The sequence below is a fragment of the Chelonoidis abingdonii genome, chromosome 1 (genome assembly GCF_003597395.2).
Source record: "Chelonoidis abingdonii isolate Lonesome George chromosome 1, CheloAbing_2.0, whole genome shotgun sequence".
Lineage (NCBI taxonomy): Eukaryota > Metazoa > Chordata > Testudines > Testudinidae > Chelonoidis > Chelonoidis abingdonii.
The window spans coordinates 105542139-105559704 of NC_133769.1; the positions used below are offsets into that span (position 1 = coordinate 105542139).

Sequence of the window (17566 nt, forward strand, 5' to 3'; positions counted from 1 at the left end):
CTTCACTGAGATTTATGGGACAGTTCACACCTCTAAGAGCAATTTGTTGCAGGCTTTCCATAGACTCACCAAGTCCTCTCTGCATTGGTTACACTCAGTTTGTATTTATGGAAGCTTTCTTCACAGCCATAACAGCTAGAGACTGATATTATAAAAAAATGAAAGCTAAGATTCTGGAGAACTAGATAGGAGCTTCAGAAAGGTACCTGAATGTTGTACCTTTGCATACTGACCCAATCCAAGCTCTGGCTGGCAGAGTATATAGTCATTTAGGAGACTGATTCAGAGAAGTGCTGAGAACCCAAAATTCAATTTGAAGTCAAAGAAGGTGACTTAGGATATGTCTACACAGAAAAAACAAAACAAAACAAAACCTTGTAGCAGCCAGTCTCAGATCCTCAGAATCTCAGGGCTCACATTGCAGGCTAAAAATAGCAGTCCAATCCAAGTCCAAACATCTGCACTGCTATTTTTAGCCCTACAGCAGGAGCCTGAGTCAGTTGATCTGGGCTCCCCGCCATGAGTCTTTTTGGCTGTGTAGACATACCCTTAGGCTCTTAATACTTTCTCTGGTTTACGCATGTAATGTTGGACTTGAGAGGTGGTGGAGGAATCCTTCCATTACCTCTCGATAATTTGAAAATACACATAAAACCCCCAAACAGACTGAAACAGGAGACTTCTTTTAAGCATATTATTTCTAGTCCTCTCTAAAATCTGAGTAGATTTTACCTCCACTTCATCACTTGGCAGTATCCAGGCTAACTGGATCTAAGGCCATGTCTACACTAAAACTTTTGCTGGCATAGCTCTGTCAGTCGGGTGTAGGTGAAGTGTGATTTGTGAATGACATAGCTATGCTGGCAGTAGCCCCTAGGGTTTTGCCAGTGTAGTTTATTCCATCAAATCACTCTCCTCCTCCTCTCCCCAAGTGAAATAAGCTGTATCGGTAAAGGTGCAGTTTTGCTAGTATAAGGTGTTCCCACACTAAGAACTCTTTTTCAGCATAGTGTACCGGTACAGCCATACTGGTAAAGTGTAGACCTGGACTAAATATAGCTAGGGGTCTGCATCAGAACAGAAGATTCTATGGAAAACACCTATATTAATTAAAACTGCTATAGGATGTTAATGTCCACTCAGGCAAACCTTGGTGTTTTTAAGGACTCCTCCTACTAAAGAAACTCCTCATGTTTTACCCATAAGTCATTATACAGCTGGTTTAGCAGATGTGTTTATTAAGAATGCCAGTAAGAATAATTGAGAGCTCTACTTCTCTATAGGATTATTTATCACGTTTATTGAGTGTACTTGGAACACTAACATATTTACTTTATATTGTAGGTTGTGATAAAGTACCTTATAATTAACTTTCAGTGAATTTAGCTGGGTGTTCCCTCTGACCTGCAACATTCCTTCTAAACCAAAAGCAGCAAGAGTGAAATAGAAAAGAAACAGCAGTAAGACCCAGCTTAAACATTTAACTGGGAAAACCAAACAGCAGGGCTTTAATTAATTTATTTATAAAGTGATATTTTATCCCATGTATATAAATTAATGAACTTCAAAAAAAATTTTAAGCAGCATAGTATCTTTGCTAGAAAACATGACCTTCTGGCCAGTTTGCTCAAAAGCCTTTTAAAATGTCCTCAGAAAGTGTTCACTGATTGCATGAGTCTCCACATTTTGTGTTAGTTTTGCTCTCACCAAAAAAATAAATATTAAAGAAATACGAAATACATTGTGGAAGATCTTGTATGAAGGGATTTGTTGTTGTTGTTTTTTAAAAAACAAGTTTCATTTGAAATATATTAGATATTCTCAAGTCCCAGCCTCAGAACTGGATTGTGAAATTATTTACAGCAATGTAGTTGCATTGGTGTAAATCCAGAACTGGAAGGCCAAATTCTGCTCTCAGTTATAGAACCTGATTTTGTAAACACTCGCACATGTATTTGCATTCTTTTAGGTAGTTGTGTCGAAGGGAAGTTGCATGCATAAATGTTTACATTATGAGGCCCATGGAGTGTAAGCTCTTAGAGGTATTTTAGACTGACTTTGTCCTTAAACATTAAACGCCGACACGATTTTTTTTTCTGCCAACTGATCTGATAGGTGGTGTATTTGGGTGTGTTCGTGGAAATTAAGTAGCATTCACAATGCAATTGGCTAAAAAGTGTGTGAGAAACACTTAATTGGCAAGACTTTTTTGTTCATCAAACCCCATCAGTTTAGGGTAGTTTTGTAGATCCTATTTTAACTGAACAGCAGCTGCATCACTATATAAATATGGCTAATTTTTAATTTTTTTAAAATAGCTGAATTTAAGCATTAATCCTCCTGAAAAACTTTTCAAGTAAAATATTGTTCATGTCTTATAAATATCTTATTAGCAGCTGTGTTCAGTGAAATTATGCAGGCATGTTATTGATTTGTATTAATCTAAAGAATAGGTACTACTGCAACCTTTTTCTACTATGACAGCTGAATGATCATATACATCTTATGATAGAGGGGATATGATAGAGGCCTATAAAATCATGACTGGTGTGGAGAAAGTAAATAAGAGTTATTTACTCCTTCTTATAACACACGAACTAGGGGTCCCAAATGAAATTAATAGGCATCAGGCTTAAAACAGACAAAAGGAAGTATTTCACACAACGCACAGTCAGCCTGTGGAACTCCTTGCCAGAGCATGTTGTGAAGGCCAAGAATATAACAGGGTTCAAAAAAGAGCTAGATAAGTTCATGGAGGATAGGACCATCAATGTCTACTAGCCAGAATGGGCAGGAATGGTGTCCCTAGCCTCTGTTTGCCAGAAGCTGGGAATGGGTGACAGGGAATGGATCACTTGATGATTACCTGTTTTATTCATTCCCTCTGGGGCACCTGGCACTGCCCACTGTCAGAAGACAGGATATTGGGCTAGATAGACCTTTGGTCTGACCCAGTATGGCTGTTCTTATGTTCTTACCTTTACTTTACTACTAAACCTTAAAGTTAATAAATAGTACCATAAATTTAAATCTAAATGTGTAAAATTCACTTTTCTCATTTTGAAAGGTAAATGTTGGGAAAATGGATTCTCCCATTGAGAAGTGGAACCTCATAATTGGCAATTTGGCCTTAAAACAGGTAAGTACAACTTACTCATTTTGGCATGCTCTCACAAGAACAGTTACTTAAAGTGCCCAGTACAATTTTTGATGCTAACAATAGAAAAATAGTCAAAGGATACAACACTGCAACACTCAGTCAGTTCAGAGTTAACTTACTTCACTTTAATTTCTAATTTCTTATGGTAGTATATAGTTAGTTTCTAAAGTAGTACAGACTTGCAGCAGAAATAGAGCAGTTTTATCAGTAAAAGATATAATACAGATAACATCCATGTACATATTCGCATCCTGCCTTTTCAAATATATCTCATCTCTTTTTTTGAAAGAGACTATTTCTAGGGATAATTTAAAAATAGTTCCATCACCAGGGAAGTTCATTTAATCTTGACTTCTCAAATGCTTTCTATACTGTACTTTCACAGGTTATAATATTTAAATAACTGTGAAATGGCTGTTAGACAATAAATAGTATTAAAGTGACTATAACATTTGAGAAGATGACTGCCTTTAAATCCAAAATAGCTGCTCCTTAACTAGATTTTGAATAACTGCTTCATAGTTATACTTTATAGTTAAATACATACAGTGCTAAGAAGGTGTATAAAATACCCAAGTTTTGACTCATTTATTTAAGTATTAGATGTAGTCTCTCATTTGCCTTCGGACATAGCTTTGTTTAAGTCTTTTTAGGCTTCTGAGAAGCCCCCAATTTTTTTTTGTTATTACTAGGGCTATCGATTAATCGCAGTTAACTTATGCAATTAACTCCAAAAAATTAATCATGACTAAAAACATTAATCGCAGTTTTAATTGCACTGTTAAACAATAGAATACTAACTGAAATGTATTAAATATTTTTGGATGTTTTTCTACATTTTTAAATATATTGATTTCAATTACAACACAGTGTACAGAGTTAACAGTGCTCACTTTATATTACTATTTATTACAGATATTTGTACTATAAAAATGGCAAACAAAAGAAATAGTATTTTTCATTTCGCCTCGTACATGTACTGTAGTGCAATCTCTTTATCGTATAAGTGCAACCTACAAATGTAGACTTTTTTGTTACATAACTGCACAATGTAAAACTTTAGCACCTACAAGTCCACTCAGTCCTACTTCTTGTTCAGCCAATTGTTCAGACAAACAAGTCTGTTTACATTTATGGGAGGTAATGCTTCCTATTTCTTATTTACAATGTACCTGAAAGTGAGAAGAGGCATTCGCATGGCACTTTTGTATCTGCCATTGCAAAGTATTTTCATGCCAGTTATGCTAAACATTCGTATGCCCCTTCATGCTTTGGCCACCGTTCCAGAGGACATGCTTCCTTCTGATGATGCTCATTAAAAAAAGAATGCATTAATTAAATTTGTGACTGAACTCTCTGAGGGAGAATTATATGTCTCCTAACTCGCATTCTGCCGTATATTTCATGTTATAGCAGTCTTGGATGATGACCAGCCCATGTTGTTCATTTTAAGAACATTTTCACTGCAGATTTCACAAAACACAAAGAAGTTACCAATGTGAGATTTCTGAAGATAGCTACCTCACTCAGCCCATGGTTTAAGAATCTGAAGCGCCTTCCAAAATCTGAGAGGGACTAAATGTAGAGCATGCTTTCAAAATTCTTAAAAGAGCAACACTCCGATGTGGAAACTACAGCACCAGAACCACCGAAAAAGAAAATCAACCTTCTGCTGGTGGAATCTGACACAGATGATGAAAATGAATTTGCTTCGATCTGCACTGCTTTGGATGGTTATCGACCAGAACCCGTTATCAGCATGGATGTGTGTCCTTTGGAATGGTGGTTGAGGTATAAAGGAACATATGAATGTTCCATATGAATGCCTGTTCTCACTTTCAGTTGATACTGTGAACAAGAAGTGGGAAGCATTATCTCCTGAAAATGTAAACAAACTTGTTTGTCTGAGTGACTGGCTGAACAAGAAGTAGGACTGAGTGGACTTGTAGGCTCTAAAATTTTACATTGTTTTATTTTTGAATGCAGTTTTTTTGTACATAATTCTATATTTGTAAGTTCAACTTTCATGATAAAGAGATTGCACTACAGTAATTTCATTACGTGAATTGAAAAATACTATTTTCTTTTTTACAGTGCAAATATTTGTAATAAAAATAATATAAAGTGAGTACTGTACACTTTTTGTATTCTGTATCGTAATTGAAATCAATATACACTTCTACCTCGTTATAACGCCACCCAATGTAACACAAATTCAGATATAACACAGTAAAGCAGCGCTCCGGGCGGGCGGGGCTGCGCACTCCGGCAGATCAAATCAGGTTTCACCTATAACTTGGTAAGATCTTTTGGCTCCCAAGGACAGCGTTGTATCGAGATAGAGGTGTATTTGAAAATGTAAAAAAAACATCCAAAATATTTAAATACATGTTATTCTTTTAATTGCTTGACAGGCCTAGTTATTACTTTCATCATATTTGATGCGTTGAATCATTGTTAAAGCCTTTCTTATTGAAGAAGAGCGAACAGTTCTTCCTTCAGACTCCATAAATTCTGCTTCTTAATCATCCAGGGAGATCACAATTGAGCTATACAAATTCTCCCTTTCCATAGTGGCTGAGTGTACTTCCTCTGATGCCTCTCAAACGTGAGACATGAGAGACAGGGAATGGTATTAATTGGTTTATGTCTAACAATTATTTTAAGTTGGTGATGTTTTCTGATATTAAGGAACTCTTGTTTTACTCTCCTAGGTCCAGGCAACAGTAGTTGGTTTTCTAGCAGCAGTGGCAGCAGTCACACTGGGCTGGATTCCAGAAGGCAAATATCGCCTTGATCATTCAATCCTATTGTGTTCTAGCAGTGTAGCAACTGCCTTCATAGCATCTCTTCTACAGGGTAAAAATATATTTGTAATGTTCTACAGTGACTGTTTTACAGTAAATATGAAATGTGCATCTGTGTCACAATGTTACTTAAGATATAAATCCCAGTAGAGTACAATCTGTCTGAAGCAGACAAATGGCAGTTGAATGCCCTTTGCACCTTTCATGCTAAAAATTAAAATCACAGTAATGAAATTGGATCACAAAAAGAACCTAGGCATAGATTTTCCTGAATATCTCTTTTTCGAAGGTGTTTTAATTCGTGGGGAAACAGCTGTGTTGAAATTTGCTTCCTCTGTTTGTTATTGCTAAACTGGTTTTAAATTATGACCACAATTCTGGCCCACTGCTTTATTATACTTGCCCATAGATTGTCATATTATTTGAAGGAGTTTTAAATAAAACCTTACATCATATTCAATCACCCACCTAGCACTTATGCCTTTTATAGAATCTCTTAGTGAAACCATGTTTAAGTTTGAAAAAGTATGGTGCTAATTGTGTCCACAGCAAAAGAAACATTTTAAAAACCAAATCCTAGTGGGCTTGAAGACAGATAGTGTGATGTGATATGTTATCCAATCACGTGGCACTCCAGTCGTGATTCTCTGTGAACCAAAAGATGTTGGTTTTAGATTCTAAGCTTTTAACAACGCACACTGAGGTGGGTTTCCAGTAAAATGTCAGGACTGGAGCAGCTTTCTTAGACTTATATGCCACCTACAACACTGTATGGAGAAACAACCTTTTCCTGAAAGCCAATACAATTATCCCATGCATTGTGCCAATAATGTTCGTCAGAGAAGTTCTGATCAATCATAGATTTCATGTTTTCTTGGGTGACCCGTTCAGCAGACCACACACTCTCTGTTGTAGCCCACTACAGTGATCAGCCTTAGCGCTGATCCTGTTTAATATGTACCTTCCCCAAACATCATCACAGAAATTTGTCTGTGCTGATGACATTGCTCTAACTACATAGGCACAAGATTTATCTGTCAAAGAACAAATCCTAAATAAGGACCTGAATACCAGGAAAAAATATTCATGGCTAAAACCAGACCCCATCAAGACTGTTGTGGCAGCACTTCATCTAAATAATCAAAAGGCCAAGGTGGAACTGCATGTGGACTTCTGTGGCCAGCAGATAAACGATACCATCCTGAAATATCTTGGTGTGACATTTGACCGAAGCCTCACATGCATCTAGCACCTGAAAATATTCATGACAAAATAAAGATGTGTGTAAATCGCATTAAGAAATAGGCAGGAATGACCTGGGAAGCTGTTGCAAAAACCCTATGGATCTCTTCACTGGCCCCTGTTTATTCTACCACAGAATACTGCTCAACCATGTGGATAAATAGCTTTCATGCTTCACTTGTTGACTTTCAGCACTGCACTCACAATATTATGGCACAGTAAAATCAACACCACAACTGTGGCTACGAGTACTGGGGTACGTCCACCCCCCATGTTTTTTTGCAATGTGAGAATCCTTCAAAAATTGTATCATATTCAAGGGAGCAAGGATCTTCCAGTATATGAAGTCTTAAATAACATACCAAGATTTTGACTCAAATCCAGAAAATCCTTATTTGGCTCACAATGCAAGAGCTTAAAGATTCAGACTGAAGTTCAATTGCTAGCAAGATGGAAGGATGCCAAAATCCCAATCAAATGTCTCATCAAGGACCCAACCAGAGAGAACCCAGTGGCTTTTCATTCCCACAGAAAATATGGTCCACTTTGAACCATAGCTGCATATCACAAAGGAGATGGGCCTACCTCCTTCATAAATGGGAACTGAGACACAATCCTACTTATGACTGTGGAACAGGGTGGATAAAAATCAATGATTTAAAAAAAAATAAAAAAATTGGATTTCTTTTATTTAAATTGTATTTTTTTTATTTAAATCAGATTTTTTTGATAAAATGCTTTTTGAGGAAAAAACCTATCTAAAGATAGCTCAAAGATATCTCATCATGGAATAGGGATTATAAATTCTATTTCTGTAGTAGGAGACAATATATTCATGTAATGTTTAAGAAAAGTTTTATAAATGAATTCGTGGATTAGGGACCCAATTTTATGGGGTTCCAAGGGCTTCTGTATAGATTATTTAGGTTAATCTTTCCATCTACCCAATGGGACTCAGTGCTCAGTCTAGAAGATACCATCAGAGATGCTTAGTTTTGCAGTTCTCAAACTGTGGATTTGTGTCTCCAGAGATAACATGCTTGTTAACAGCAAAAATGTTTTTAAATAAATAATATACAGAGATGAGAAATAACAAACCTGAACCCTATTGTCCCTCTACACAGAGTCAATCCCTTACTTCTCTCTAAAAGTGCAAAGTTTCCAAAAGTTCAATGAATAGAAGATTGTTGGGGCAGAATAGATCTGGACAAGGAGAAGAAGTCTGGAGATAAATGTGAGAAGGGAGGAACAGGCAGTAGAAACAAAAATGAAATTGTTTGAGCAGCATATTCCAGAAGTCTTGAGGTCTTTCTGAGTGTAGCCTTCATTGATTTGAGATCTACCATACCATTCTGTCACTAGAAGGGAAAACCTATAATGGCAGCAGGCCGTAAAATAGACCCAGTTTGGGAATATTTTAATGAAGTTCTTCTACCTGTGGGTAAGACAGGCATGCATGCAAAATGCAAACAGTGCAACAAAGAAATACAAGGCCTGATTGCCCAAATGAAACAACATCATGAGAAGTATTCCTTGTCAGGAGGAAGCTGCATTGAAGATGATGAAAGGAACATGTCTGAACATGCAGGATCTTCAGGTTGGTAAACTTTTTTATTTCATACTTCTCTCTTAAGGACTGCCTGTCTTCCTCCTGGACTATTCTTGAATTCGCATGTTTGAGCAAAAAATATAGTTGTTACTTGATGGTACTATCATTTTAGATGCAGTTGTGATAAAAAATAAATAGCTGAAATAGGCAGATCTTCCTGTTACAATTTCACCTTTTAAGTAGTACTGAGTGTCAGTGAATGCAATGAGTAATACTAAATGAGCAGTGTGGTAATAATAATTAAATAACTGCATTGACTTATTTTGTTTAGGAGAATCCATCCTCAACATACGGGATTCTGAAGACTATCCACGTTCAAGATCACCATCATTTTCTATAGTTTCAGAGTTATCTGCCACAGCATATCACCTGCAGCAAAAATAAAAGAAAATCTCCATCATCCAGAAACAACCATAGATAAATTTGTGATAAGAATTAGCAGATTACAAAAAGAGGTGATTGATGAAAAAATTGCCCGGTTTGTTTGTGCAACACTCTCCTTTCCGTATGATTGAGAACCCACACTTCATTAACATGGTTCAGTCATTAAGACCAGGATACAGTTCACGCAGCAGAGCAGATGTCACGGGCAAATTGCTGGATAAAGTGTATGAAAGAGAAATTGAGCAGTGTGCAAAAGGTCTTTAGGGTAAAATTATTAATCTGAGTCTTGATGGGTGGAGCAATGTCCACAATGATTCTGTTGTATGTGCTTGTGTGACAAGAGAAGAAGGGCATGTCTTCCTTACAGAAACAATTGATACATCAGGAAATGGACACACAACAGAATACTTACAAGAAGTAGCAGTAAACAGTAAGCAGTATAACAAACTGTGGAAAAAAAATTCAAATGTCTAGTAGGCAGCTTGGTCACAGACAATGTAGCAAACGTATACAGGGAGAAGAAATTATTTAGAAGAGAGTGAAGAGAGTCCCAAGCTAATAACATACGCTTGCAGTGCTCATTTGATGCACTTCCTAGCCAAAGACTTCAGTGTTCCAGAAATAAAGACTAATGTTGTTGAAATTGCAAAATACTTTGGTAACAACCACTTTGCAGCAGCTGCTCTGAAAAAAGTGGGAGGAACCAAGCTAACTCTCCCACAAAATGTGCGATGGAACTCAATAGTGGACTGTTTTGAGCACTATATCAAGAACTGGCCTAATCTGATGATAGTTTGTGAACAAAATCATGAAAAAATAGATTGCACTGTCACAGCGAAAGTTCTCAACATTGGGCTTAAGAGAAATGTTGAACACACGCTGAGTACCCTAAAGCCTATTTCTGTAGCCTTGAACAAAATGCAGGGAAATAGCTGTTTTATTGCTGATGCTGTTGAAATTTGGAAGGAACTGAGTGAGATCTTAAAATGAGAAATATGCAGTGACAGAATTAAACTACAAGCATTAAAAAACGAATGAGACAGGCACTATCTTCAGCTCACTTTCTTGCAGTTATTCTCAATACTTGATACTAGGAGTCAAACCTTAACTGTTGAAGAAGAGGAGTTGGCTATGACATGGACATCCAGCAATCATCCCTCCATAATGTCAACTATAATAAACTTCAGAGCTAAGTTCAATAAATATATGAGTGCTGATGATGTTTTAAAGACAGTCACACCAGTGAACTGGTGGAAGTCACTTAAGCACTTGGATTCAGAGACTGTTGAAGTGATAATCTCACTTTTAACAGCAGTAGCTTCTTCTGCCGGTGTAGAAAGACTATTTTCTTTCTTTTGGACTAATTCATTCCAAACTGAGAAATTGTTTGGGACCTGAAAAAGCAGGAAAGCGTGTTTTTCTTTTCCAGATTATGAACAAACAGGAAAATGAAGGTGAAGATGATTGAGTTAGCTGCAGAAGCCAATATTTTAAGATTCTCAGGTTGACCTGGCTGACATAGTCAATTTTAATTTTTTTTTTAATATTTCATTTAACTATTTTAGTTAAAAACAATTTTAACAAAAACAAACCTGATTTTAAAAAACTTGACTGTTTAAATTCAAAAATTCATATGCTTGTTTTGTTAAAATACTGTGTTTGCTGTTAAAGAAAAAAATCCAGAATACATAATGTTGTTTTAGTTAAATAAAACAATTTAAATGTCTGTCTGGTGATTGTTCTCCTCCTAATACAGCATGGCAAGAAAATCCTCCAAATATTAATGATTAACCTGTTGAACTGGAGATAGTTCACCTCCCAATGACTTCATAAATATCTGCTTCAGTTACCTTTGGTAAATGGAATAACCAAACCATCATTCATTTTCTGATATAGCTGCAAAACTAATCTCAAAAGTTTTCAGAATAAATCACTTAAAAATGTATAGTGTGTACCTTCTAAAAATGAAATCTACATCTATCTCTGAGTTGTGAAGAATATGTGTTAAGGTTATAACAACCAACAAGAATGCACTTTTATGTATGATTAAATTGAGTCTTCCTGACTAGTGATTTAAATCATGATTTAAATCAATTTAATTTAAATCAAATCCACCCTGCTGTGGAAATAAACTTCAAACTATGGAACATCTTGTTGAGCAACGTCCCATAAGATCATATTTTGGAGGTATCTCTGCCATCCACTCAGCTTCACCTGAAGCAATCATTTGGATTGCCAACCTAGACTTAGACATTTAACACTGCTGGTTTTAAGCTATGTGAAATAAGACTTTGCCAATGTGGCCATATAGGGGAGTAAGAGGGTGTTGGAGAGGGCCTTATGCCCTGTGAGGCTGTGCAGGGCTGACTCATTGTCCTTGTCTACACTAGGGGAGAAAAGCATACTCTTAACTTGAGGCAAATTCCTAGTGAAGACAAGGCAGTTTGTAACTTTCATGTACTAGGCTTCATAGTCTTTAACTTGACTTATTTACTCATGTGAAAATGTGCAAACTGTCTTGTTTTCACTAGGATTTTGCCTCAAGTTAAGAACACACTTCTTTTTCTAGTGAATACACAGCCATGGAGACCAGTCATGGAAAGCAGGGTGGGATCAGGAGTAGGGATGCGGAACACACTTATGGCTGTGCATGCCCCTACCTGTGTACTGGCTGACATGAGTGGGAAGTTTGCTATGTCAGATAGTGGGCTGACATAGCATATTCCCCCCTAATTTTCCAGCTCCTTCAGGAGCTCAGGGAGTACTGTGACTGTCACAATTTCTCGTGACACAGTTAGGCACTGTCTCTTAAACAGGGCTGAGAGTAAACTCCTAATCTACAATAAATAGTATATACAAATAAGGTGAAGGCAGAGAAGAAAATAATTTAACAAATATGTAAATAATGTTAAAAATAATAGAATAAACACATTTGAATTCTCTTCAGAGCTTTTCTTCTCTCTTATGTCTACTGGAGGATAAGAGGGAAAATTCTCTTCAGTACCAAATAATATTCCTAATGTAACTCTGTGAATAATAATCTTGACAGCCATTGAATACTATAGGAAATTACTCTTAAAAATAATTTCAGTGTTGCTATTTTTAGAAAGCATACTAACTATTGATCTCAGTGTAAAATGTTGTTTTGATTGACTGTGCATCTAATAGTGAATTTTTTTAAAAAAATTACACAGTTTAGTGACTTGTGGCCAAGTTTCTGGTAGGACATTCTGAAAAAATGTGTGCTTCTGATAATAGCTAATGCATATTTATTGAGTGATGAAATCTGACTGTTCATTCAGCTAGACCAGGGGTCGGCAACCTTCAGTACACGGCCCCTGCAGCTCCCAATGGCCGCATTTTGCCGTTCCCAGGCAATGGGAGCTGTGGGAAACGCCGCAGGCTGCAAGGATGTGCTGGCAACCACTTCCCGCAGCTCCCTTTGGCCGGGAACAGCGAACCACAGCCACTGGGAGCTGCAGGGAGCTGTGCCTGTGGATGATCAATGTGAACAAAATGTTGTGCGATCCATCAGCAGATTACCCTGATTGGCCGCATGTCGAAGGTTGCTGACCCCTGCGCTATACCTAATTAAATAACCCTGTTTGAAAAAAAGAAGAAATAAAATAAATTTTGTTGAGTCAAGCGGGAGGAAGCATGATCTTAGGACAAAGGCACAAGCTTGTATTTGTCAGGACCTCTGGTTTTGATTTCCAATTTTCTATAGATTTTCTGTGGGATTACAATGTAAATAAAGATTGACATGTTTTCTTCTTACCTTCGATCTAGGGATAATAATGGTTGGAGTTATTGTTGGATCAAAGAAGACTGGCATAAATCCTGACAATGTTGCCACACCTATTGCAGCGAGTTTTGGAGACCTTATCACTCTTGCTATACTGGCTTGGATAAGTCAGGGTCTTTCTAATTGCCTTGGTAAGTGTGTTCCTAACTACATGTGCCATTGAGAGGCTCTTCTTTTGTTGTTGTTAAACATTTAAATAGATACAAATTCTGTTTGACACCAAATGATAGATCTTTGTTTGAAACATTAAGCCACAGCTCTTTATTCTTTTTAAGATAAACAAGCTCTCAAGCACTAGCTGCAATCAGTTGAAATCCCTATTTTCCCCCTTCCCAGTATGTGTTACTATACTAACCAGTCTAAAAGTGTCCCAGTCAGTCAGCAGATGTACTTGTCACTGGAATTCCTGAACTAGCTCCTCTTCCTGTGAGAGAAAATCTGGCTTTGTCAGAGTTTCTGAATGTCCACCTTCAAATCAAATCTTAGCCCTTTTCAGACCATTGTTTGACTTGTCACACTTGCTCTGGTAGTTGTTTCTTTGTTAACTAGCTGTTTTTGTGTATGTCTACACTGGCAGAGTTACAGCGCTGGCAGTTACAGCGCTGCTCAGAGAGTGCTGAAGGGAAACTGCTGTTATGTGTTCACACTGTCAGCTGCCTGCACAATAGCATGTTCGCATTTGCAGCGGTATTCGGAGCAGTGCACTCTGGGCAGCTATCCCACAGAGCATTTCTTCCGCTTCTGCCGCTAAGAGTTCTGGGAAGATGGAGGGGGTCACGGGGCATCCTGGATCCTGTCCCAATGCTCCGCGATGCATTGCTTTACATCTCAGCAATCCCTGTGCTTCCATCCTTATTTGGCACCATCTTTCAGTGGTTTGTGTACGGCTCGCTCTGCCTTTTTTGGTCTGCAGGAATGGATCCTGAACCGTTGACCAATATGCTGCTTGCTCTGACTAACACATCACGAGTGGCAATGGAGTTATTCCTTAAACTACAAAGGCAAAAGAAGTGTGACTTTGATCTTGCCAAGCGTAGCAGTTATGACACGAGATTGCCTGTGGCATTCACGGAGGTGCTGACCACAGTGGAATGCCGCTTTTGGGCTCAGGAAGCAAGCACTGAGTATTGGGATCACATTGTGATGCACATCTGGGATGACAAGCTGTGGCTGCAGAACTTTTGGATGAGGTATTCATGGAACTATGTGATGAGTTCACCCCAGCTCTGCGGCACAAGGACACAAGAATGAGAGCTGCTCTGCTGTTGAAAAAGCGCATGGCGATAGCACTGTGGAAGCTGGCTACTCCAGACTGCTACAGATCGGTCGCTAACCAATTCAGAGTAGGAAAGTCAACTGTTGGACTCATGTTGACAGAAGCGTGCAGGACCGTTAATCACATCCTGCTCCAAAAGACCGTGACTCTAGGCAACATGTGTGACATTGTGGATGGCTTTGCACAAATGGGCTTCCCTAACTGTGAAGGGGCAATAGATGGGACCAGATCACCTAGCCACCGAGTACATTAATCGGAAGAGGCATTTCTCTATGGTTCTCCAGGCACTTGTGGATCAGCATGGGAGTTTCACAGACATTAACACAGGCTGGTCCAGAAAGGTGCATGATGCACACATCTTTCGGAACTCTGGCCTGTTCAGGAAGCTGCAAGCAGAGACTTTCTTCCCAGACCAGAAGATCACCATAGGAGAAGTCAAAATGCCCATGGTGATCTTGGGAGACCCTGCTTACCCCTTAATGCCATGGATTATGAAGCCATACACGGGGCACCTTGACAGCAGCAAGGAGCGGTTCAAAAACAGACTGAGCAAATGCAGAATGACTGTTGAGTGTGCTTTTGCCTGTTGCCTGCAGTCACTGCATATATGGGAAACTGGACCTGGACAATGACAATATTCCTATGCTTATAGCTGCGTGCTGTACGCTCCATCATATTTGTGAAGGGAAGGGTGAAAGCTTCACTCTGGGCTGGACCGCTGAATTCTGGGTCGTGCTTTGTTTGCTGGTGCCTAGAGCCGGCGCTGTCTGGAGAAGGCTAGCCAGTCACACCTGTTGGATCTTGGCGAAGGGCAAACAGGAGAGGAGGCTCTTGGTAAGTGGATTTGATTTTGGAAATCGCTGAAGCAAGTTGTTGGGGGCAGGAGGGTTGCAGAAAGCAGGCTTGTGTCTGTATGATGCATGTACCACCACATGCCTAGTCTAAGTGCTGGAACAGGCTGTTGATTGACTCCCTCACTTTACGGGAATCTGTCTGAGAGTTCTCCAGGAAACTCTCATGGAGATACTGGGCAATCCACTACTGCAGGTTCTTTGGCAGAGCTGCTTTGTTTCTTGCCCCATTAAGGGTAACGTTCCCGCACCACTCTGCTGTCACAGTGGGGGGACCACCATTGCTGCACACAGGTGAGCCGTATAAGGGCCAGGGTGGAAGCCACAGTCTTGGAGAAGACCCTCCTTTGTTCCTCTGCTCACCCTCAGCAGTGAGCTATCTTTCATAATGAACACAGCCTGTGGAAAATGTGGGCACAGGGATGATTGTCAGGCCTCTATTACAGTGCTGGCTCTCCCCAAAAACCACGTGCCCAGTGTACAGCAGGGTCAGGGAACATCGATTTCCCCCTATCCCTACAGCTACTCACCATTTTGGGGGTTTTGTGGCTCAGCCAGTTAGTGACAAGTATGTGGATAGTGGCTGTGTTTTAAATCACTGGATCAGTGTTCTGTGTGTTGTAAACAACACTGCTTCTGTAAAATGTTGCGTTTTGGCTTCACAGAGTTGACCTTGGGAGCCCAGACTCCCTCTTCTCTATCACCAGTTGAACGCTGTGCAGAATTAGAAAGTGTCCTCAAAGATCTAAGGAGGACTTTCTGCGTGAGGTTATGAGGCACTCCGCGGCGGAAAAATTGAATAGGAATTGAAGGAGTGGTGGGACAGTGAGAAGAGGGACTGAAAGGAGAATGCGGTGCATCAGAATGAAGCCACGGAGCGGCTCTTAAAGGTTTTGGAGCACCAAGCGGACACACTCCAGACAATACTAGTATTGCAGACTGAGTGGCTCTGTGCCCACCCCGCCCTTGCAGCAGCTGTTGCAAAACTCTTTTCCATGCGCCCCCCCAGACACCACCAACACACTCTTATCAACCTCCTGGCTCCAGTCCATACCCACGGCATTCCACTCCTGCCCCATGACAGTCCAGCCATGCGGACTCCCAGTACCCGCTGCACTCAACACCCATCCCTTGCAGTTTATCCCTTCTGAAGTACGGTACCTGCTGCAATGTACTCCAAAGGAGAAGGCTGGATATGATCCCTGGACATACACAAATCCTTAACCATCCTGGGACCCCCTTCCTCCTGGGACCTTCTCTTCCCTCAGTGCTGATGTGATTTTTTTTGTTTGTCTCTCTCCTCCGGTTGTTGTTTTTTAATAAAAGAGTTGTTTTGATTTGAAAGCAATCTTTATTCCATTAACTGAACACAAACAGAGCCCTGCAAAGCAACAGGCAATTTTCTTAAACTTTCATAGTGCATCATCTGCACCAAACCCAGTCACCTCCTAGCATTACAAGCACTCCTGAGCATAGGAACAAATGTTAGTGGCTTTCAACTTCAAATTGCTGTCTCCAGGCATCCCTGAGCCTTATGGCCCCACACTGCACCCCTCTAATAGCCCTGTTCTCTGACTATTCAAATTCAGCCTCCAGGCAGCAGAATTCCTGGAGTGGCAGAATTCCAGGGGCAGCATTCTAGGTTTTTGGGTTTTTTTTGGCTTCGGGTGTTGCACTCTCTGAGAGTTTGTTTGTTTGTTTTATTTTGTTTTGTTTTGTTTTGCTTGGGGCAGCAAAAAACGTAACCTGGCCTTCCCTCTGGGGTAGAAAAGAGCTCCTGGCTGCGTGCATCTCTGACTTCCAACTTGTCCTCTGCTTCTGGGTCCCCCTCTCCCGCCACATCCTTGTCCAAGATTTCCTCCTCCTGGCTCAGTCCACTCTCAAGTGGCACGCAAGCCACCCAAGTATCCACAGTGGCCTTTGCACTGAAGTGGGGTTGCCACTGAGTATCGCATCCAGCTCTTTGTAGAACCAGCAGCTTGTGTGCGGAGCACTGGAGCAGCGGTTTGCCTCCCCTGCCTTGTGGTAGGCATTCTGCGGCTCTTTCACTTTAACCCTGCACTGCTGTGTGTCCTGGTCATGGCCCCTTTCTGTCATTCATCGTGAAATTTGTCCATAGTATTCCTGTGGCTGGAGCACAGCTGGGACTGGACATTCTCCTCTCCCCAAATGTCGATGAAGTTCAGCAGCTCGGCATTGCTCCAAGCGGGGGATCACCTGGTGTGTGGAACAGGCCTGGCCACCTGGAATGATGCGCTGAGACCATTGCACGCATCACTGAGCAAACAGGAAGGGGACTTTCAAAATTCCAAAGGAATTTACGGGGTGGGGATGACTGTTGGTCACCTGAGCGCAGGGTAGTAGAGTTCAAACTGATGACCAGAGAGGCAAAAACAGGCATTGTGAGACACCTTCCAGAGGCCAATCGCAGC

The 17566-nt window shown here is 40.0% G+C and overlaps 1 protein-coding gene across 2 annotated transcripts in view; it reads left to right on the forward strand.

The window, feature by feature from the left end:
* SLC41A2 (solute carrier family 41 member 2) overlaps positions 1-17566 on the forward strand; it is a 92621-nt gene that overhangs the window by 23555 nt on the left and 51500 nt on the right. For both annotated transcript variants that reach the window (XM_032762413.2, XM_032762414.2), the window contains 3 exons: positions 3068-3139; positions 5875-6019; positions 12992-13138. In XM_032762413.2, the coding sequence (XP_032618304.1) occupies positions 3068-3139; positions 5875-6019; positions 12992-13138 (364 nt within the window). The remainder of the gene's footprint in view (positions 1-3067; positions 3140-5874; positions 6020-12991; positions 13139-17566) is intronic.